Source organism: Mercenaria mercenaria, chromosome 15 (genome assembly GCF_021730395.1).
Source record: "Mercenaria mercenaria strain notata chromosome 15, MADL_Memer_1, whole genome shotgun sequence".
In the NCBI taxonomy this organism is placed as follows: domain Eukaryota; kingdom Metazoa; phylum Mollusca; class Bivalvia; order Venerida; family Veneridae; genus Mercenaria; species Mercenaria mercenaria.
The window spans coordinates 72,926,240-72,950,219 of record NC_069375.1 but is presented as its reverse complement, the minus strand read 5'-3'; the positions used below and the strand labels follow the sequence as shown (position 1 = coordinate 72,950,219).

General features: G+C 28.6%; 1 protein-coding gene across 1 annotated transcript; it reads left to right on the top strand.

The window, feature by feature from the left end:
* The first annotated feature begins 766 nt into the window (after positions 1–766).
* LOC123534187 (uncharacterized) lies at positions 767–21,284 on the top strand. The gene is made up of 2 exons (XM_053525689.1): positions 767–1,130; positions 19,847–21,284. Exons 1-2 carry the CDS (start codon positions 1,074–1,076, stop codon positions 20,519–20,521), a joined length of 732 nt encoding a protein of 243 aa, XP_053381664.1. The 5' UTR covers positions 767–1,073; the 3' UTR covers positions 20,522–21,284.
* The last annotated feature ends 2,696 nt before the right edge of the window (positions 21,285–23,980 follow it).

Below are 23,980 nucleotides of genomic sequence, written 5' to 3'. Positions count from 1 at the left end.
GTTTCGTTTAAAGTCTTTACAGTCAGAAAAAAAGGCTTGATGTTATTGTTAAAATGCATCAAATTGTATATTATGGCAAAAAATAAAAATACAGAAAATGCATATATTAAGTAGTAAGTTAAAGTGCAAATCAATTTTGACCTTTTTGTCTCTTCAAACGTAATCACATGATGATAATACATTGTTAAATTACGGTGCCCCTAAAGTGACATGTTACACACTTTTTTCCAATTAGGTAATGTGAGACTTTTTTTATTTCGTTTAAACGAAATGATTTCGTTTAAACGAAATAAGTTATTTCGTTTAAACGAAATCATTTCGTTTAAACGAAATAATCATTTCGTTTAAACGAAATAAGTTATTTCGTTTAAACGAAATGATTATTTCATTTAAACGAAATGATTTCGTTTAAACGAAATAAAAAAAAGTCTCACATTACCTAATTGGAAAAAATGTGTGTAACATGTCACTTTAGGGGCACCGTATTAAATACTGTAAAAACGTCCTTTATTTTTTTTCCTTTAGAAACACAGTATGGTATGTTTCCCTCAAATGGACTGAAGTATAGATAGTTTAACATGTATTATCTATTTCATTATGAAATGTAAAGCGTTTCAGAAATAACAAAGAGTTACAAAGAGAGGGATACAAAACAAGCTATCTTACAAATTGAAAATTCATTTTTTCAATCCTTTGATCCGACTTAAAGAGACACTAAGGCAATCTGTCTATTTTAAACTTTGTTACCAGTCTCTTTAAAAAGAATATCGCACAAAAGCACATGCCTCCAAAAGCACGCTACCTCTGAAAAGTAATATCATCTTCTATTGAAAGCATTGTGAGCCATTTATAACAGTATCACGTTATCAAAACCTTGGATTTAAACTGTTACGAGAGTTATCAAAAACGTTTCAGTATACTTTATATTGTGAGTCTTTAAAGTTCACGATGTCCCAGCTAAACCAACTATAATAACAATAGTGGTATGTCAAGTGTAACATTGGACTTTATCTAAATCACTGAGAGGATTTATCTTTCGTTTTTGTCCTAATATTAAAGTATCCAAAATAAAAATGGAGTCGAACAAAAAAGTTTCAATAAAATTATTAACGCGGGAGGACAAACAGCAGGTAAATCTTGATTATTTTTATCACGCCATGTATACATGTCAAATACTTGTGATGAGTAAGTGTGTAATCGCATGACATTACAGTTGAAAGGTTAAACACTTTTAAAGCCACTTCATAAACTGAAGTTTCTCTTTCATTACAAACATAATATCAAAGTTTCAAATACTTGAACTTCAAACTCTATTACATTTGTTATAGAAATAGCAATGATTAAGAAAAGCTAATTAAAAGTAGTGGTTAGGTACATTAACTTATCACAGATTTTGTTTTGAAATTTTACATGCAGGTTAACTCTGTTGATACCTTACAACAGCACAAAAATATAAACTGAAAGGTTACAACTTTAAATCCCGGCGAGGCGAAGGTACACCGTGAAATTTGAAAAAGCCTAGGGGTCTGAAATTAATTGGCCTCCCTCATTTTTTATATGCAACCTTAGTAGTTATATATATGATGGTGCGAGCCCGATTTTGACCCAACTTAATTTTAGTCTTTGACCTAAACCGACCAATGCCGGACAATTTAAAATACTTTAAAATCCACAGGTTTTAACTTTACTTTCATTTTCTCATATTTTCAGAAAACCTGGTTATAAATAACTGACATATTTTCTGAAAATGTTATATTGGAATTTACGTTGTATTTTCTGAAAATGGCTATGTGGGAAACCACAAATTCAACCAATCAAAAGCCTGCCATTTTTCTGCCAAGTTGGCAGCAAACTGTCATTTGCTTTTACTTTGGCCGAATCTTTGGCCGAATCTTTGGCAGAACTTTGGCAGATTATATTATATTATATTTATTGATAAAATGTAACTTATTTGATCTTATTTTCAATTAGTAAGTATATTATTAGGGTACACATAGTAATTAAAACTTTAATTAAGTTTTTAATTAAACCTTTAATCCAAAAGTCTGTTTATATCATAGGATACAGGTTCGTCCGATATGTAGAATCTGATGTAACTGCCCATCAAAAGCATAAATGTTAATTCTGTAGATGCTGAATCGTCATAAGGGTGAATATCAAACATTGTTCCTTGTTTTAGATAAATTTTAATTTTTTTCTTATACATAGATATTAACTTATCAGTGTCAAAGTCCTCAGCTGCCTCAGCTGTTATATTTACATTATCAAATATATCAAAAAATAAAACATCATCCTGAGGTCTATTATTTCGCCACCTAAATATAAAATTTGATATTGGGCTTTTAGTCGGTTTATACGGTTCACCCGGGGAGCTCGCACCCTTTAATAAAATCTTAATATCTATTATATAAGTTCCGTTTTTTTCGACTATAAACACACCACTCAAAAGCATATCTAGTACATCTATTTTATATTTTTGGTCTATGAGTATAAAGTCTTTATAATCTACGGTAATTCCAGGTCTTATTTCAAATATATTTAAATAGTTCAGATCGGCCATATTTTTATATGTTGAATGTATCCAGGCACCACGACGGTCAAAATACTTTTTCATTTGTATGTAATCAAAAGTATGATTATAATAGTATTCAAAGAGAAACACTTCATGTTTTACTTCCTCTACCCTTTTTTTCTATTTTCCTGTCTTTCTTTTTAAGTTTAAGAATTATTTCAGCTAAATCATCAACTCGTTTTGTTGTAGCAACTTCAGAAGCAGATAAACTATCAACAGTATTTTTTGTTCTAGCTAATTGTGTTTCTTGTTTTAAGAAAACATTTTTTACTTTTGTAATTTCTTCAGCATTAGTGGTAATTTCTTCAACATTAGCGGTTATTGCTTTAGTATTAGCAGTAATTACTTGGGTATTAGCAGTGATTGATTCTCCTTGTTTATCTGATATTTTAACTACAGAGTCCAAATCATTTATTATTTTTTTAATTTGATCATTAATTATCTTAATTGCTTCAGTATTAGCAGTAATTAACTCTCCTTGTTTAGCTGATTTTTCAACTACAGAGTCCAAATCATTTGTTATTTTTTTAATTTGATCATTAAATTCATTAATATCTTCTTGTAATTTTTTTGTAATATTACTTAATTCTGCATATTTTAAATTGTGACGGTTGTCAACAATACTAATCCAATTTCGAATTTGTTTTTTAAAGTCATCTATTTTAGAATTAATTTCTTTTTTAAGGTTATCTAATGCTGTATCATGATCATCACCTCTTTGTGAAGCTGCCTTTTCCAATTCAGATTTATATTCTGCAAATTTATTTGAAAATGTATCGAGTAAATCTTGATTCCCTTTTACCATTTCAGTATTTAGTTTATTTATTTCTGTTTTGATTTCTAACTGATACATATCTTGTAACTTTTTCTCAGCTTCAATAATCTTATCTTTTAGCTCTTCATGTTTAATCATACTATCTTTTAATTCTTGAACTTGAGTGTATAAAATGTTTAAATTGACTCGAAATACTTCTTTTATGTTGTCATCTGTCAAATCAGATTTCTCTTCAAGTTCTTTAATAGAATCAGTCATAGCTTTCATTTCTTCTACATTTTACCTTGTAATTGATTAATTAATAATGAATTCTTTTTAAAATCTTTTGTTAATTCTTCAATATTCTTTACTTCTACTTCTAGTGTTTGTTTTATACTTTTGACATCTTCAAGTTTATAGTCATCTATTACACTTTGAATTTTTTTATACACAAACCGTCTTGAAACTGCATCGTTGGGTTTATCTGGATTTCCTAGGTTGATTATTTCATTACCTCCCATATCTAATGCTCTATTCATTGTGTTATCAAGTTCCTTATTTCTGTGAAGATACGATTCCGTTTCCTTTTTAAGCTTTTTGAATTGTTTTTTAGTAGCATAATCACTTAAATCAATATCAAATTTAACTTTACTTATACTGTCAGGTTCACTTATTTGTTTTACATCATTAAAAACTCCCATTATATAATTATTATATATTACCAGTAAAATTTTTTCTTAAAAACTTCCTTGGTTTGTCAATATATAAGAAATCATATTTTTGATTTGTTGCATTAGCAAAAGAATCACGATCTATATTTTGTTCATCACAAATCCTACCATTTTCCATTTTACCTGGACTTTCAAATAAAATATAATGTGAACAGTTAATTCGAATATCTTTTGGTGTTTTATAGTAAGACTGACTTAAATAAATAACACAACAGTTTTTGTGACGTCCTTGAATAAAGTATTTTGTTATTTCATTTTGAACTTTTTTATCTTCACATACAAAATCATCAAATATTACTACTTTTTGTTTTTCTGATTCAAGATTCTCACAAGGTTCAATTTGGTTGGGATCAGCTGAATATTCAAGTATTTCATTTGGATCTACTTTAATTTTTTTTGCAATTTGGTTTAAGTTGTTAATTAAATCTTGATATTTAGATTGTTCTAAGTTTTTAGCATATAAGTATAATTTATCATAATATATAAGAGGTTTTCGAAGTATATGCATTAATGTATTTGTTTTTCCAGATCCTGACGATCCACATATTAACATTCTAAAACATGAATCTGGCATAAAAGGATAAAATTGTTTAAAGTTATTGGATTTATCACTTTTTGTATCATAATTTGGAATTTCCATTTATATAATATTACATTATTTTACAATATCTTACATTATCTTACATTATTTTACATTATTTTAAATTATCTTACATTATTATATAAATACAATCAAAACTTAATGAAATAAGAATAAGAAAAAAATTAGTCGGACAAAAGATGAGAGCTCTTAGAGAAGAAATAATGAGAGAAAAAATAAGAAAAGCTACAAATCGGGATATGTACACTGAAATTTATAAGCCAATTACTGAAAAAATAGAAAGTCAAAAAGAACAATTATCAAGTCAGTTAAAAGCATTACCTGGAATAAAACAACAATTAGCATTACTTCCAAAACAGTTTTCTGATAAGATGTATGAAATAGAAAATCTACAAATGGTGACAGAGTTATTGGAAAAACAACCACCTCCGGGACTACAACAACCATTACAACCATTACCGCTGGAAGATACTATGGGTTTGGAAGAGCTATTCCGAGAACGAGAACCAATGCGATTAATACCGCCGAAAGATCATATGGGTTTGGATGATGAAGATGATGTGTTTGAAGACACTGATGAATTTTCTGAAAAATCAGAAGAAGAATTTGTGGCAAATTTAGATGTAAATATTGATAAAGATGTATTATCAGAATATGAATTGCCTACATTAACAGAGTTAGTAATAAACAAAAATAAAGATGATTGGATAAAAACAAGAAAAGAGGTTACCGAAAAATTAAAGACCTTTACTCGTAGAATAAATGAATACAGTAAAAAAAATCCAAATGAAAAAATTGAATTTACAGATGCAGAACCTATGGCTGCAGGTGAGTATGTTTCGGAGTTAAAATTACATAGAGAAAATTTTAAAAGATACAATGAACGCTTATTAAAAATTATTAAAGACCCAAAGATATTTGGAAGGGGAATAAAATATCATAACCCATATAAAGTTTCACCAAATGGACAATATGGTAATTTAATTATTAACTTAAATAAACTTTATGGTCAAAATAAGTTAATTGCTAAGGATAGAATAACTGGAAAAGAAGTAATTAACACTAAAGTAGATAATGATTTAATTGATTTGATTAATAAAAGATATAACAATAATAAAAAGCATTCAAATCATTCAATAAAAATATTTAAAGAATTAACAGAAAAGTCAGGATTACCTATCAATAAAAGATCTATGAAATTTAAAAAAGTAATTAGAGGACAAGGTTATGACGTATGTCCATGTAATCCAAAAGAATTGGTTAATGACTTAGAGTTAATTTGTGGTTCAATTAATGCTGGAAATAATAATGAAGAACTAAAAAATGAAGGTATTAGAATAATTGATGAACTATTAAAAATGAAAACATTGTTACCAGAACAACATGAAATGTTTTATAAAAATTATTTTTCTTGAATTTAGTTTTTAATTAAAGTTTTTAATTATATAAATGGAACAAAAAATAGTATTAAGTTCTGAAACAGTTAAAGATAATAAAAATACTCCGAGTGATTTTACAATCAGATTTAGTCGTTCTTTAATTTTAGATAAAAATAAAACTTATGTTGTTGGTTTGGATAGTATTAACACTATGACCTATTCTTGGCATAATATTAGTGATGAATATGACAATAAAAGAATTCGTTATCATAATGGTAAGGATTGGAAAGATATTATATTTACAAATGGTTCTTACAGTTACACAGATATTAATAATTATATTAAGGAAACATTAATAAGTAATGATGATTATGAATTTGATAAATCAGAAATTGCTCCAATAAGTTTGGAATTTGATTTAAGTAGTTTTAAGATTTTGATTTCAATTACAGATAATTTTAAGTTGGATTTGGAAATATCAAATTTTCATACATTGCTTGGATTTGAGAAAAAAAAATTAGACAAAACTGAATGGGGAACTAAAACACCAAATATAACTAACTCTGTGGATACAATTTACATTCATTGTGATCTTATTGATAATTCACTTGTTGATGGTAATTTCAGTGATATTATCTATGCTTTAAGTACTGCAGATTTAACAAGAGCTTATCCATTTACAAAAGAACCACAAAGAGTTGGATATTCTGAAATTAATAAATATATTATAAATTCAATAAGAATATATATTACAGATGTATTTGGTAGAATAATTAATTTTAATGAGGTTGAAACAAGTTTTACACTAATTTTAAAAGAAATTTGAAATTATAAATTTTAGTTTTATATAATGTACAAGAAAGTTTATGACAAAAATAAAGGAATATTTATTTATGTTGATGCTCGGGAAAAGAAATCATACATGGAACAGGTATCTTTGACACTTTAACAAAATTGCTTTCAAGCGGAGTTGCATCTTCAATTAGCACAGCTGGAAAAAAAGCTTTGGAAACAGCAGGAAAAGCAGCACTTGAAAGTGGAACAAAAAAGGTTGGAACAGAAGTTGGAAATTTAGCTGCAGCGAAGCTTATTGGAAGCTTCACTGGAGATACTAATAAAATTATTGAAAAACTTAAAAAGAAACCTGCTCCGGCAGTTGGTAATTTAATTGCCAAGGAATTACAAGAAAAAAATAATAGTAAAAATAATGATAAAAATAATAATAAAAATAATTATGAGGAGGATATTCATATGAGAATAAATAGAATATTGTCAGGATCTGGGACTTTAGCTCGTGCTGGAACTTCAGCTCAACAAAAACGTATTAACAGATTAATTTATAAAAAATAAAGTTTTAACTTTAATAAAAAATAAAATAATATATAATATATACATGTTTAGAACAAAAGAATATTGTGAAAGATATGAATTAACTCCTATTCAATTAGATACAGCTTTAATATCTGTCTTGGGAAATAATGTTAAGCAACAAAAAAACGGATATCACTTTACAATTAATGATAGAAGCTCATATTTTGATTGGTTTAATGGTTATTTTGAAGTAAGTTTTAAAGTAAATAAGCTTGCTGATGGTAATAATTATGATGTTGGAGATCAAATTGCTCTAATTAATAATGCAGCTTCATTAATTGATCAGTTAGTGGTTAAACAAAATGGAAAAATTGTATATGATTGTAATAATTTATACAAAGTAATAAATGTAAAGAATCTGGTTGAATTGTCTGAGGATTATGCAAAATCAACTGGAACAAATGAGTTTATTTATTTAGATATAAATGATAATGCTGAGAGCAGGAAGGATCAAGATAAATATAATTCGGGTTTTGCTACTAGGAAGTTATTAATCCAAGGTGGTAAAGAGGTAAATGCTAAAATTCCATTAAATAATTATTCATTTTTTCAGGGTTTAGAAACTAATATTTTACCTCCAAGTCAAATTCAAATAACACTACAGCTGACAGATGATGATGAATTAATTTTTAGAGCTAATGCTGCTGATGCTGGTAGAGTAATTGTAACAAAATTAATTCTATGGGTTCCACGTTTGGTTTTTAATGAATTTGGGTTTGATCTAATTGCTACTGAAAGATTTACAAAAGCAAGATGGTCATACCTTCGGAAATGGTGACGCAATCAACTGATACACGACAACGGACATAACTTTAGAATAACAGCTGGTGTAATAAAACCACAACATGTATTTGTTTATTTACAACGACCTGAAAAAAGTAATGCACAAAGACAGAATCCACTTTTATTAGATACATTTAAAGTTGATGCAGCAGCTGATAATACTTGTATTTTGAGCTCTTGTCGTCTTGAAGTTGGTAATGGTGTTTTTTATCCAGAAATAGAATACACAAGTATATCAAGAATATATGATGATGTAATTAATTATTATTATAAACAAAATAATAAGACTACCGGAAGCCTTTTAAATAGATTTAATTTTCAAAGTTTGTATGGATTTGTTCATTTTAACTTAGAATATAAAAAGGAAGCAATAACAGAAGATCCTAAGCAGATAACATTAACAGCTAAATTAAATGCTCGGCCGGCAGCACATGTCCGTGTTTATGCAATTGTATTGTATGAGGAAACAGTTGAAATAAATACTATTGGAAATGAACTTGTTATTGTTTAAATAAAATAAATTTTAAATATATAATGTCATCAAATTATATTGAATATAAAATTAACCTTACAGATGGACAAAAGAAAAATTTAGCACAAGCTTATAATAATAAAATTCCACATACTTTTAGATTAAAACATGAACAATTACGTGGAAACTTCCCTTTACTTTTAACAAAAACACAAATTAATCAAATTAAAAAAGCTATTGCAAATAAGAAGGGATTAGAAATTACAATTTCAAAGAAACAAATGTCCAGTCAAGGTCAAAATGGTGGATTTTTAGGAGCTTTGGCTGGTTTGTTAGGAAAAACAATTCTTCCAATGGCAGCAAAAATAGCTCCAAAAATATTAGCCCCTTTAGGCATTGGTGCTTTGTCTGGACTGGCCAGTACTGGTGTTAGTAAAATACTTGGAAATGGTATGATTTCAGTAGCTAATGATAAGAGAAATATGATATCACCATATCTTACACCTAATCAAAGAAAGCAATTAGTAGGATCTGGAGTGATTAAATTAACACAAAAACAAAAACAAGACGGTGGGTTTTTAGGTATGTTGGCTGCTAGTCTAGGAATACCTTTGATTACATCTTTGTTAAGTGGGAAAGGATTACAGATTGATTCACAACGGAGACCTTACAGACGAATTCCTATAGTAAAAAAAAAATAAAATTTATAAACAAACCAATATCTAACTTTGAAATTGAACAATGGGTAAAACAATTAAAAATTAAAAACTTTAGGGGTGTATTTAGTAGAAATAATTTACCAAGAGTGAAACTCTCGGAGACCACAGGTCTACCAAAATTAAAATTAAAAGAAAAGGACGAGTGTGGAATTATAAATTTGGATGACTCTGTTGGTCCTGGAACACATTGGGTTTGTTATATTGGTAAAATATACTTTGATCCATTTGGACTTCCTCCACCAAAAGAAGTAATTAAGTATATACCAAATGTAAAATACAACAATGTTCAATATCAAGACAAAACAAGTACACTCTGCGGATATTATTGTTTATTTTTCATTAAAATGTTACAAGATAAAGTACCGTTGTATGATTTATTGTATAAAATACTAAAAATTAATAATCAAAGAGTAAATGAACAAACTATTATTAATTATTTTAATAAATAAGGACATTTATTTAACTGGAATAATTAATATAATGGGAATATTCAATAATATAAACGAAAAAGTAAATAAAATAGAAAAACAAATTAAAAGAAAACCTCCATTGTTTTTAACAAGTTATACCCAAGATACTGATAGTGGATTATTTCAATGGAAAACTGTAAATGCTAGTCCTGGTTTAGTTCAAAATGGTAATAATGTAAGAATTAATTTTAATTGCATTTTAATTATTCTTGTTGATGCAATTAAATTAGATAAAGGAGAAGCTAAATTACAATTAAAAAATAAAGAAAATGTAATTCTTCAAAGTTATAATGTAAAAAATAACAGAAAAAATGAATCTATTTCTATTAATTATGCAAATGAATTTAAAATAAATGATGTTATTTATATTAATTCTTTAAACGTTATGAATATTCAGTTAACAATTTATGGTTCTATAATTTAATAAAAACTTTAATAAAAACTTTAATAAAAACTTTAATAAAAACTTTAATTAATTTAAGAATAAGCTAATGTATCAATACCATTATCAAGAATATATCTTTTATCGTCATAACATGATAAAGATGTTTTATTTATAACATAACTGGAAAGATTGTGTTTATCAGAACGAATAACTTTAAAGGTGTGATTACTTTGGGTTGAATTAAACAAAGTATCTTTATAATTTTTATGAACTATTGTTTTCTTAACAACAAGTTTTTTAATTCCTTTACATTTTTTAATGTTAACTTCATTTTCTAATAAATATGAATACATTTTACTTCTTAATCCGACAAATTCAACAATTACTACACCGGCAGCTTCATCTTTAAATTTTCCAATTACTTTTTTATTATTATCAAAATAAAATTTTGAGTTGTTATCGTAATCACTATTATCAAATAAATCTTTGTCCTTATAAAAGTCTTTATATGCATCTTTGGTTTTTATTTCATAACATAATGAATCAGTGTCAGTAAACAATAATTTACAATTACTCTCGTACTTTTCCTTAATGTAATTATAATGAAAATCATACATTAAATATTTTGATAAATCTAGAATGCACATTCCAACATAACAAGGTCTGTTTAATAACAAACTTTCTTTTATTCTATGAATACCAAAAAGGTTAGAGTTAAAGGCCTAGATTCACTACTATATAAGTGTCCCCCCCCAAATCCAATATACAGCTCCCATCTTGTCTGCTGCTTATCAGCGATTATGTAATAGCAACTGATTAGAGGGCAATTAGCACAGCAGGGACCCCAACTAGACCATGAAAATGTGCAGTGGAGTTGAAAGAAATTAATTTTTCTTCAGTAAATGTGGAATGATAATAAGAATAATTATTATTTTGATATTATGTAGATGATAATAACTATTACTTTAATGTTATAATAATGATAATAATAGAAATAATCATAATTATTATTATTATTATTATCATTATTATTATATTACATATAGGATGATAAAAGATACAGTAATAATATTGAAAATAATAATGATAATAAAACACAAGTATAGTGAAAACTTCCTGAGTTCTTTGTGCTGACAAACAATATTTTTCGATTTGGAAACTGATTTTCACGTATTCATGTAATCAACATTATTTGAATATAAAATTATTGTGTTCCATCTATACTCAAAAAAAAAATTTTTTCATTTTCAGTATGTTGCCAAAAGGGACTTTTTTCATGCTTTGCTTTGTAACTTTGAAATTCACATTCTGTTTTCAATTTAGGCAAATGTTATTTACAGTATTCTGCAAGCTTTAGATGAGTGAAAGTCACATTTTTCAGAAATATCACAATTCTCCAGGCAGAATTTGAAAAAATAAAAACTTGCATGTTTCTTTAAGTAAGTTTCTCATTATTTCATTGTTGTGAAAATAAGTTTCTGATTATTTTATTTTTGTGTTTGATCAACAAATATTTTTCTTTACATAGAAATGCCAAAAAAGCTAGTATAATTTTAAAAGTTATCAATTATTCATTAATTTAAAATAAATTACTTCGTTTCCCCTTCTCACTAATAGATACACTTGTAAGGTAGACTGACTCTCCAATAAACAATGACCCTTGTTTATTGGAGCCATACTGTGATGGTCATTAGCCCCCAACTGTGCTGGTGAAGACAAAAATCCCTTGGCCCACTGCCAAAATCTAGGCCTTTAAACATCGTTGAACTAACAAATGAAGGTTTGGCTATGTATTTTAATAAAATATTTTCATCATGAGTTAATTTAATATTAACCCTCTTACGTAAATTCTCCATCGTCTTACCGAATACAGAGTTGTTCATTAACTTAAAAAAGTCCTTTTCAAATGAATTTTTTGCTTTAGATCTTTTTTGAGTATTAAAATCAATATACTTTTTTAACCAAGGACTTTCGTCAAAAGTTAATATTTTGTGTATTTTTGTTACTTTTAATCCTAATTGTGTATATAGTTCAAGATTTTTATAATGAACTACATAATTTTGTTTTTTCATTAAAGTTGGAACCAACTTCTTTACATTACTTTTTCCTATTTCAAATTCTGTTTTAATATTTTTACTATAATCAGAAAGCCATTGATCTGGTATTTTAATTTTTTCAGGAGCTAAAGGATAATCATTGTGGGTTTTATGTAATTCTTTTGGATATTCAAGATCACATTCAACTATAAAGTTAGTTTTACCTTTTGCAATTAATTTCTTGAATTGTTTTTCGGATATAAATTTAAAGTTTCCAGAGGGCAAAGGTTGACACATAGCCCAACCGTTAAGGTTATTGGCATCGAGGTACATAATGTATTTGCTTTCTTCTTTTGAATTATAATCTTTCATATATTTATTGTTTGCTTTACTGTATCTGTTTGAAATATAACTTATTCCTCCTCTCAGTCCCTTTTCAATAAAAAGATACATATTAATATCAGTTATTAAATCTAACTTAATTCCAGTCATTTTTAACATTGCATCCCAAGCTAACCCAGGACTACTAAAATAATGACAAGGATCTAATTTGTAGTACTCTAAACATAGTTTTCTAAAATTTTCGAATACATCAGCTAAAAGTAATACGTCAGTTTTTAAATATAGATCATGATATTCTCCCATTGTTTTTATTTTAAATTTTTTCCAGATATTTTTAGCATGTTCATATTCATTATCAGAAATATTAGTTTCATTTAAAATTGAATAAAACTCTTCTTTAGAAGGTAATTCTGTTTCTTTAAATTTTTTAAATGAATCCATGTAATCATATGGATAAACACCTTTTGTTTTTAATAAATTAATGCTTTCACAATCAAATTCTTGAGATAAATATTTAAATTCTGGAATATTTTTTACTAGGTTATCCAATGATTGAGACATAAATTGGAATGAATCAATAAAGACCAAGTCAGAAATCATAAATGCCATATATCTTTCCATATTGTTAGGAATAACATTAATTTCTTTTTTAAATTTTCCTATTTGTTGCATAATAAAATGACCGTCATAACCTCTTAAATTATGAAAAATAACAGGAATTTTGTGTGTTAGTTTAAAATTAATATTACATTCTGAGTGAGCACTTCCTCTGAATTTTCCTGTTATATGACAATGGTCACGGACAGGATTTTCATTTTCCTTATATTCTTTTTCACAAATATGACAAAACTTTTGTTTTTTAAATTCACTTTCATCTTTTTTAGACATTCTTAGTTCTTTGTTGAAATGTTCTTTAAATATTTCTTTACAATATTCCTCTTCCTCAAGCATTTTTTCAATAAACTTATAAACTGCATTAGGACCTCTATAAATCTGGGTTGGTTTAGTATATTTATCGTCATAGCAACAAACAACTTTATAGCCGTAACCACAATCTATATGATTTTGATATGGTTCAGTAAATGAAGATTCAGTTGATGGTAAAGCAGTTAAAACTTTTTTAGTTATTGATTCAAAATCAGCATAAATTACAAAAGGTACTGCTAAACCTTTATGATAATTTTTAAATTGTACTTTACTTCCCTCTTTTGGCATTTTTACGCCTTGGATACCATTAATAGCTAAACAATTTGGTATGTGTTCATTTAATATTCTTTCATTTGTAAAATGTTGCAGACAGCTTTTACAAAAATGTTTTTTATTTGCATGTTTTGTTTTGTTAAACATTAATCTATTAAAGTCTTTTATCCAAACATAATGTTGGACTACAGTTCTTGGGGGTTTACAGTCATCATCAGTTATTTTATCATTTATTTTATCATTTATTTTATCATTAGTAATTAGCAACATGTCACAGTGTTCTTCGTATTGATATTTTGATATGTACAATGGATAAATACTATTTTCTTCATAACCAAAAATATTAAATGATATTTCATTTAAAACTTCTATTTTAGGTATTTGATTTAATGTAACAGGAAATTTAATTCCAGTATAATCAAGATCGTTTATATGTTTTTTTATATTTTGAAATATTTTGAGGATTTTTTTCAGCAGGAAATTTGTAAGCTAAATGACACCATCTAAAACATTCGTTATCATCATTCTTTATATTTATTAATCCTTTCATTGAATTTTGTAATGGTTTTGGTAATTCTAAATAACTTGAAGCAGCCAATGGACTATACTTATATCTATTTATATAATGAACATCAACTGACTCTATTCTCCAGCCACTTCCTTCAGAAATCCAATTACCAATTCTATTTATTATTTCATCAAAAGCTTGATGTAAAGTTTTTTTTATTTCGTTTGTGTTAATAATTTCTAAAGCCTTTGATTGAAAATAAGCTGATTTATATATTGTATCAGTTTTATCCATTTTTGCAAAAGTTATTTTTAAAACAACGTTTATTTTTATACCTTTTAAAGTTTTAAGTTCAGATTTAAGTATTTCATAAGAGTCGTTTATAGTTAAATATAATTGATTCTTTGGATCTTGTCTATATGTAATTTTAATTTCAAATTTCTTATAATATTGTTTTGTAGATCTCTCGATTTCCATCTATATATTATATTTAGAAAAAAAAATCTTCAAGCAAAAAAGGATTAAAAAAATAATTAAAAAATAATAAAATAAATAAAGTTTTAAATTATCTTTAAGAAGAAATAAAATATTTAAACTTATATCTTTTTCCATTAACTTTTGATATTCCACATTTTACTCGGTTTGTCCCTTCACAACACATTTTTATTAACCCAGCATTAATACCAAATTCTTTAGATGCTTTGTAAGTGCTTCTATATATTTTTTCTTCATTAGTATCACAATCGGTTACAATAACATTTTTAGGATTGTTTCGATAATTATTTGGTCTGGGACAATCACATAATCTTTCAGCATTTTCTTCTTCAGTTAATAGACAACCACAGTCCCATTCAAATAAAGTTCTTTTATGAAGATAAGGATCTATAACATTTTGTAATTTATCAATGACATGATTTTTATATTCATCGCTAACTATTTGATCAAGTTTTGATTTAATAACATTTCTTCTTTTAAGAACTTTCTTATATGAATTTTCATCTGGATTCATTATTTCTCCTAAAGTGCTAGATAATTTTGGCATAATCATTCTATCTACCTTTCTATTAACCATCTATATATAATATACTTATAGAAAAAAATCTTTAAAAACGCACCTAATGAAATTATATTGATTTGAGAAATTTGTTTATATTATCTATATCTTTTGAATAAGATTTTAAAGTCATTTTTTCTAAATTGTTATCAACTGTTAAAATTTTAATACCTTCTTGAAACATTCTGTTTAACCATTCTTCGTGTAATTTGTGTAGTTTTTCTAAATAATCTAAACCAACTTTGTTTTCTTCCGTTCTGTTTCTTTTTTGAAGTCTTTTAAAACATATTTCTGGGTCGGTTTTAACATAAACAAATCCATCAATTGGGTTTTTTCCATATGGTTTTATAATATGATCAGTTAAGAAAAGATTGTATACTGCCCACTCGGGGTCATTTATAACACCGTTGTCGTGATGTTGTTTTGTAAAAACATTACTGTTAGTTAAATAACAACGTTCAAGAACAGAAACACCATCAAACTGTTTAGCAGAAGATAACATTTTTATATGACTGTTTAAAGTTGTTAGCTGAAAAGGAAATAAATATTTGGAAGGTTCTTGAGCAGCAAGTTCAAAAAGGTTATATGAATTATAACTTGGGTCCATAACATTTTGCCATTCGTGAATTGGTTCTGGAATTATATTAAAATTAGGATTATATTCTTTAATAATATCTAAAAACGTACTTTTTCCTGATGCAATATTACCTTCAACTGATATAATTTTTCTCATTTATATAAAATACTTATAGAAAAAATCTTTAATTAAAGTTAATACAACTCTTCTTCTTTTTTACTTTTATATCCGTTAAGTTTAAATTCCTTCATATGCATTTCAAGAGGTGTTGAATAATTTTTTTCTTTCTGCATTTCTAATAGTATTGTAAAAATATCCTGAATAACTTTATTTGGATCTTCTTTATTTACTTTTCCAATCCGTGCTTTTGTTATAAGTTGTTTTATCTTATGATGATGTGATTTTAAAAAAAATTTCTTGTCGTCAAGTTTTAGTCTTAGGAATAGCTGGAACAAGTGCTAATGCAGCTGAACAACCAAAAACACCTGCTGTAATATATAACCCAGTACTTACTCTCCCACAAAATTTATAACTTTTTCTGTAAGCAGCAGCTAGTTTAGTTAAGTGAATAATTAATTGATCTATTGTTTCTATTCCATTATTATTAGAAATTAGATTTTTATTGCTCATTTATATAATTAAACTTTTTATTTCTAAATTAAATTTGTTCAAGATCGCTAAATGGTACCCAACTATTAAATTTTTCGCTATAACCCTTCCATTTTACTAAAGCTTGTTTTTTTCTTATAATTTCGTCTAATAACTTTTTCTATTCTAAAAACTTCTTGTGTAGTAGGTAAAAGTTCTTGTTCATAAAATGAACCTTGAATTATTTCATCATTTAAATCTTTAATAGTGTATGTTCTGGGATTTGTATTATTAATTTTATAAATTATAAATATTTCCTCTGTCCAATTTGGTGTATATCCTTTTTCAAAATGTCTTTTAAGTTTGCTCAAGCGAACTCGATCACCAATTTTAAATTTTGCTTTGCTCTTTGGTATCTTTAAATCACCATATAAATTAAAGTAAACAGTACCTTTATTTAAGTTTTTACTAGCTTCGGTTGGTGTCATTTTTATACTAGAATGTTTTGTTTTGTTATATTTATCAACCATATCCTGCAAATTATCTAAATAAGTATAAGTATTATTTGCTGTAAAATATTTCCACATTATTCTTTTTAAACTTCTATTAAATCTTTCTATTACTACAGCCTTTCCTTCATTAAATGTATGGTACATATTAATCTTATTTTTATTCAAAAATGATTCAAACTTTTTATTATAAAATTCTTTTCCTTCATCTACCCATAAATTTTGTGGAATCCTTGCAGTCTTCGGGGACTTTCGTCCCTGAATTCTATCTTCAGAAATTATTTTTTCAAATGCTTCAGTAACAGATTCTCCAGTTTTATTCTTTAATGGAATAACCCAAGCATATTTACTAAATATATCAATAACGGTTAACAAGTACTTTACTCCTTTATTATATTTTGAAAAAAGCTTGCATGTCAACTAAATCAGCTGACCAAGTATCATCAATATCATTAACTATCACTCTTCGTTTCCTAAATTTTCTTTTAATTGGTTTGTGTAATTCTTCTGCTAATTCATCGCTCCAATTTATTTTGGGGGTAGTAAAAGTTTGCTCTACCCCTTTTTCCCGTTTTTTGACTTTTGTCCCAGCCCAAGTTTGTATTTTGTTTTAATTATAGGTTTCACAACTAAATGTTTTGCAATCTTTTCTCCAAATGTTTTTGATTTAGTTTTATTTAAATTGGAAAGCATTTGCTTATCACATGTACCCTTTTTTACATCGCTGTCATAGCAAAAATCATGGTCCATACATACTGCATCCAGTTCATTGACAGGGGGTCCATTATCTAGGGGATTTCCTGGCCCACAATAATTATATCCTGGAAGTGTTAAACCTTTCTTAGGTAATAAAGGTAACATTGCTTTGTGAATATCTAAATTACCCCCTGTACTTTTAACAAACTTTGATTTCATCTTTCCACAAGATGAACAAGTAGCCCTTATCATTTTTCTCCCGTTTTTTGTTGTAACATAATGAGGATTTATATTATCAGTAAATCTTCTTTCTTTCAAACAATATATTTTATTCTGTAAACTCATCTATATCAAATGTATTTAAAATTATTTAAAGACTAATAATGTACTTACTAATTGAAAATAAGATCAAATAAGTTACATTTTATCAATAAATATAATATAATATAATCTGCCAAAGTTCTGCCAAAGATTCGGCCAAAGATTCGGCCAAAGTAAAAGCAAATGACAGTTTGCTGCCAACTTGGCAGAAAAATGGCAGGCTTTTGATTGGTTGAATTTGTGGTTTCCCACATAGCCATTTTCAGAAAATACAACGTAAATTCCAATATAACATTTTCAGAAAATATGTCAGTTATTTATAACCAGGTTTTCTGAAAATATGAGAAAATGAAAGTAAAGTTAAAACCTGTGGATTTTAAAGTATTTTAAATTGTCCGGCATTGGTCGGTTTAGGTCAAAGACTAAAATTAAGTTGGGTCAAAATCGGGCTCGCACCATCATATATATAACTACTAACCTTCAAACAGTATCCTGTGCAGTGCAAGTACTGTTGCAGAATCAAGGTCGGTTGAAGATTATCGCCGTTATATAACTTGAATATTGCTAAAACAAATCAAACAAAATAAATAAGCAAGGTTTAGTATTCAATGTAATCAACATTTCTACAATCTCATGTATATGACCTTGACAAATTTGGTCGTGTTAGTGAATAACATATTGCATTATCATTTAAAGGTATATTAGGTCAACATTTCATATTTAGAAAGAATAGTTACTGCACATAGTATGAATTTAACAAGTTTATGTGTGCAACATATTTGTATACTACTACCACTAAAATCCTGACTGCTTTTAACAATCAACATCTAATTATGGCTGAGCTCTATATGCAAACTTAATTGAGCCGTGCCATGAGAAAACCAACATAGTGGGTATGCGACCAGCATGGATCCAGACCATCCGCGCAGTCTGGTCAGGCTCCATGCTGTTCGCTTTTAAAGCCTATTGGAATTGGAGAAACTGTTAGCGAACAGCATGGATCCTGATCAGACTGCGCGGATGCGCAGGCTGGTCTGGATCCATGCTGGTCGCAAAGCCACTATGTTGGTTTTCTCATGGCACGGCTCAATTATGTGTTTAGTAAAGCTATACACATTTGATCTGGATTTTATACATTTGAAGTAAATAGCTGAAGATGAAATATTTTAGAGTAGGATGACCATTGGATATCTTTAATAACCTGTTTCGCGTTTATGTCGAAATGCATGTAGAGCGCTATATACAGATAATAAAAATGAAAACTTGTTAAGAAAGTCAAGTTACGACATGTAGTTTCAATTATAATCGGACAGCTTTAAACTGCTTAATTATTAAACTTCAAAGTCGAAGAAATAATCGACAGTTTCAGATGGCTTCTCATTGTAAGCACAAATGTTCTGGGGCTTCACTGGCCGGGTGTTAAGTGGTGATGTACGTATGAGACCTCTGCTTCTACCCAGGCACCCATTCGTGGCTGAAATAATAACTAGAAGGAAGGGCACCTAGATGTTTCCCTTGATGATAAAAGCTTTAATTTCTCCATTTAAACTGTAATTGTTTTAGTGTAACAACCAGACAAAAATTACGATATGTACTTCTTCAATTAAGTTATCATTTTTGGTGTGTGACAGTCGACACATCACATCGAATGTGTACCTCCGTATTATCTATATATCTCATTATTTGGCGCATTAACTTGACCAAAACTTTCCATTTGTCAAATTCTAATTAAAGTCACCTTTACACCTGTAATGCTTTTAAAACTAATTTACTTTCAGGCCTTTGAGAAGACACGAGAACAATTTGACATACCTGGTGTCAAGTTGGTTTTAATCACGGAAGAATACTACGAAAAAGCCTTAGAGTTGTGTAGAGATTATTTTGTACCAGATGAACCACTTAATAAAGCATTTGGTCTACAATATACAGAGGAAATGGAATCTTTCTGGCTGCAATTTTTAAAACTGCACCTATCCTTGATGTTCGTAGATGAAGAAACTGGAGAACCTATTGCCTTCAGGACAACAAATATTGCTTCTCGTGGTGAAAAATTGGATTTGAATTCAATAAAGACAAACTCACTCAGGGAGATATTACGGTTTATCTTTTACTGTGACAACGAGGCTGGATTCTTTGATTACTATGGAACTGACGAAGCTTTTAACTTTCTTGGTCTCGTGGTCTCAAGGAAATACCAGAAACGTGGCTTTGCTACACGAATTTTTCGTGCAGCTGTAGATATGATCCGCCATTTTGGTTTTGATGAAGTTTATATCAAAGGTGCAGGAACGTCCAATTATTCGAAGAAAATTTACGAAAAGGAAGGCTTTGAAATATTGTATGAGACGTTTTATGATAATTACGAAGTAGACGGACGCTTTCCCATCCAGAATACTGGTGAACATAAATCAATGAAAGAATACGGATTTAAGGTTACACAAAAACAATCATAGTATGCCTAGAGTTAAAAAAAAGTGACTTGCGTAGGCATTCTCCGAAGATGGACGACTACCATTTTAAACGTTATCTACTAAATGCCACAAGAAAGACTTGCTTGGTAGTCGCCCTTGAAAGGCCCTTTATAATAAGATAAACGAGGTCAAAGGTCATTTGGTGCAAAATACTCTATTTCTTGGTCATTTATCGGTGTAGAATAAAACAATGGTATCAAAAGGAAGCCAGGGCTTTGTACATTTATCTACAAACACTTATTCAAATTTTCTCATTTAAATACTTATAAATATTCATGAAACTTAAAAAATGGGCAGATAATTCGTTAAAACGGATATTTACAAATAATATAAAGATAAAATATTCACTATTTGTGTTTTTAAATGGAAAACAATAAGAAGAATTACATTTGAAACATTATTTTATACAAATATAGTATAGTTTGTAGCATTATTCATTGTTTTGCAAGAGTAAATACTGTCAAAAGTGGATAGGGAATATTAAACATTAAGAAACAAATATTACAAATCTGACAATATTTACATATCTAACTTTTTGATACAGAAAAATGTTTTGATTTTGGAATAATGTTCTTCATAAATATCAATTAAGATATTTTTCAGCTCATTTGTATACTCATGAATATTAATTAAAATGTATCAAATATGCATTTAAAACGTTTATTTAGTACACATATATCTGTTCTTAACCACTTATAAGAATCTTACCAGTTTTATAAATGTCAAAGTAAAGCTTATAAATATTCCAAGCATTAATGATATAATGAGTATGTAACACTTATTAAAATTCAGCACAACTTAATTAGCACAGTTCAATCTTGCTTATTGTGTTTTCTCTATAAACAATACCAGAAGACAATGTTTTAAAAATCTCACAACTTTATTGTCCTCGTTGTATTAACATTGCTATTCTTTGGTATATAAATAGTCCTACATGCACATTCAAACATGTAAACCTAGTTGGATCGGTAGCATGTACCTTGAACTGCCACATTTCGTTTTGCAATCCACATTAGTATATGATTATGTTACTTTGGGTATTATAGGAATACATTCATGCATGTCACACGTGGTATCCTTTGTTTACATGCAAACTTAGATCCATTACTTTACGCTACCGATGCAAGGTTGTGAAGCGTAATTTCAAACTGGCATACATGTATACAGCTGCAAATGTGACAACTATTTAGCCAAAAGAGACATGTTTTTCAGAAGAAACAAATACAGTAGATCTGCATTGTTTCACCTATGACACAAAGCAGATCTTTTGTTTGTCAAAATTGATTTGTCTACGTGGGATTGCTACATACACTTAAGTTTTAATAAAATGTCTGCCTGATATAAAGTTTGACTACACAAAAAACAAAAACTTCAATCAAGCAGTGACGGGCATAAAGGGACATAATTAAAAATATATTCCATCTGAGACACAAAAAACTTATCGTTACAATTTCCAATTTTAACAGGGGGATGATTTTTAAAAGAAACATTTTAGAATATGCAACTTGACTTAGTACAATGCCTAATGACCACGAAGGCAAGTGTGAAGTTTCAACCCAATTAAAATAATATTTTCTAAAAAAAAAAAAAAAACAACTTTAATACGAGGACTATACGTTGAAAATTCAAAAAAATTCAATTTAAAAAAGAGTATAATTTTATTAAATGTATGTCAGGATTATAAAACTTGTCTTTGTACAACGCCTAATGATTACAAAGACGTGTGTGAAGTTTCAATCCAATAAACAAAGTAGTTTCTGAGAAACTTGACATACAACCTTAATGTTGACGTCACCACAGCCTTGGTTGGCAATGCCGTCGCCGTCGGAAAAGCTACGCCTTAGTCTGCCATCAGTTTAAAAAGTTGCAGGCAAGACCACACTGTCTTTCAACGCTCAAAATATGCTATTTGTCCATAACATTAAAATTGATTTAACTGGAAACGTCAGTCTTAATGGCAAATTAGTGCTTTTTTACATGAAACGGCGACCATCTTGGAAAAAGATATTGGGATTTTTGAAACACCCAGTTTTTGTCGTCTTCAAAAAAATAGGTTTTGGAACGCAAAGCATTTAGAGATATTGTTTTCTCAAATTGACAAAATAAAACCAAGTCTGTTATGGTCTGTTTCTGTGCCCCACCACTTCCTGAGTCAGCATCTGGAAAAAAAATCCGTAATTTTGAATTTTAAGTGGTTACGGTCTTTTTGCAAAAAAGTAGCTCAAACGAGTACATATGCAAAATTTTATTGCTTGCATCACCAAATGCAGTATTGTTTCAGTTATCTGTCCAGCTAATTTATCACGTTAAAAACAATCTGGCTTGTATAAAGTTAGGTTTCTAGATGTAGTTTACAAGTGGTTTCTTCAGGTTTCAGGCTTGTATAAAGTTAGGTTTCCAGTTCCAGATGTACTGTACGAGTGGGTTTAATTTGCAGGCTTGTATAAGGTTCAGGTTTCCAGATGTACTGTATGATGTGGTTTGTTTGTGGCTTTGTATAAAATTGGTTTTCATATGCAATGTAAGGAGTGGTTTAGTTTCAGGGGTCTTGTATAAAGTCAGGTTTCCAGATGTACTGTAAGAGTGGTTTAGTTTGTAGGCTTGTATAAATTTAGGTTTTCATATGCACTGTACGAGTGGTTTAGTTTCAGGCTTGTATAAAGTCAGGTTTCCCAGATGTACTGTACGAGTGGTTTAGTTTGCAGGCTTGTATAAAGTTAGGTTTCCAGATTTACTGTACGGGTGGTTTAGTTTGCTAGTGGCTTGTATAAGTAAGGTTTCCAGATTGTACTGTACGAGTGGTTTAGTTTGCAGGCTTGTATAAAGTCAGGTTTCCAGATGTACTGTACGAGTGGTTTAGTTTGCAGGCTTGTATAAAGTCAGGTTTCCAGATGTACTGTACGAGTGGTTTAGTTTGCAGGCTTGTATAAAGTCAGGTTTCCAGATGTACTGTACGAGTGGTTTAGTTTGCAGGCTTGTATAAAGTCAGGTTTCCAGATGTACTGTACGAGTGGTTTAGTTTGCAGGCTTGTATAAAGTCAGGTTTCCAGATGTACTGTACGAGTGGTTTAGTTTGCAGGCTTGTATAAAGTCAGGTTTCCAGATGTACTGTACGAGTGGTTTAGTTTGCAGGCTTGTATAAATTTAGGTTTCCATATGTATTATACAAGTGGTTTCTTTTTCAGGCTTGTATAAAGTTAGGTTTCCAGATGTATTATATGAGTGGTTTAGCTTGAAGGCTTGTATAAAGTTAGGTTTCCAGATGTATTGTACGAGTGGTTTAGTTTGCAGGCTTGTATAAAGTCAGGTTTCCAGATGTACTGTACGAGTGGTTTAGTTTGTAGGCTTGTATAATTTAGGTTTCCATATGTATTATACAAGTGGTTTCTTATTCAGGCTTGTATAAAGTTAGGCTTCCATAGTTTGAAGGCTTGTATAAAG

What these genes read in the sequence shown, in the direction of transcription:
- LOC123534187 (XM_053525689.1), top strand. Translation starts at nt 1,074, where the DNA reads ATGGAGTCGAACAAAAAAGTTTCAATAAAATTATTAACGCGGGAGGAC. An exon ending in CGCGGGAGGACAAACAGCAG is followed by an intron (nt 1,131 to 19,846) that starts GTAAATCTTGAT and finishes ATTTACTTTCAG; the next exon opens with GCCTTTGAGAAGACACGAGA.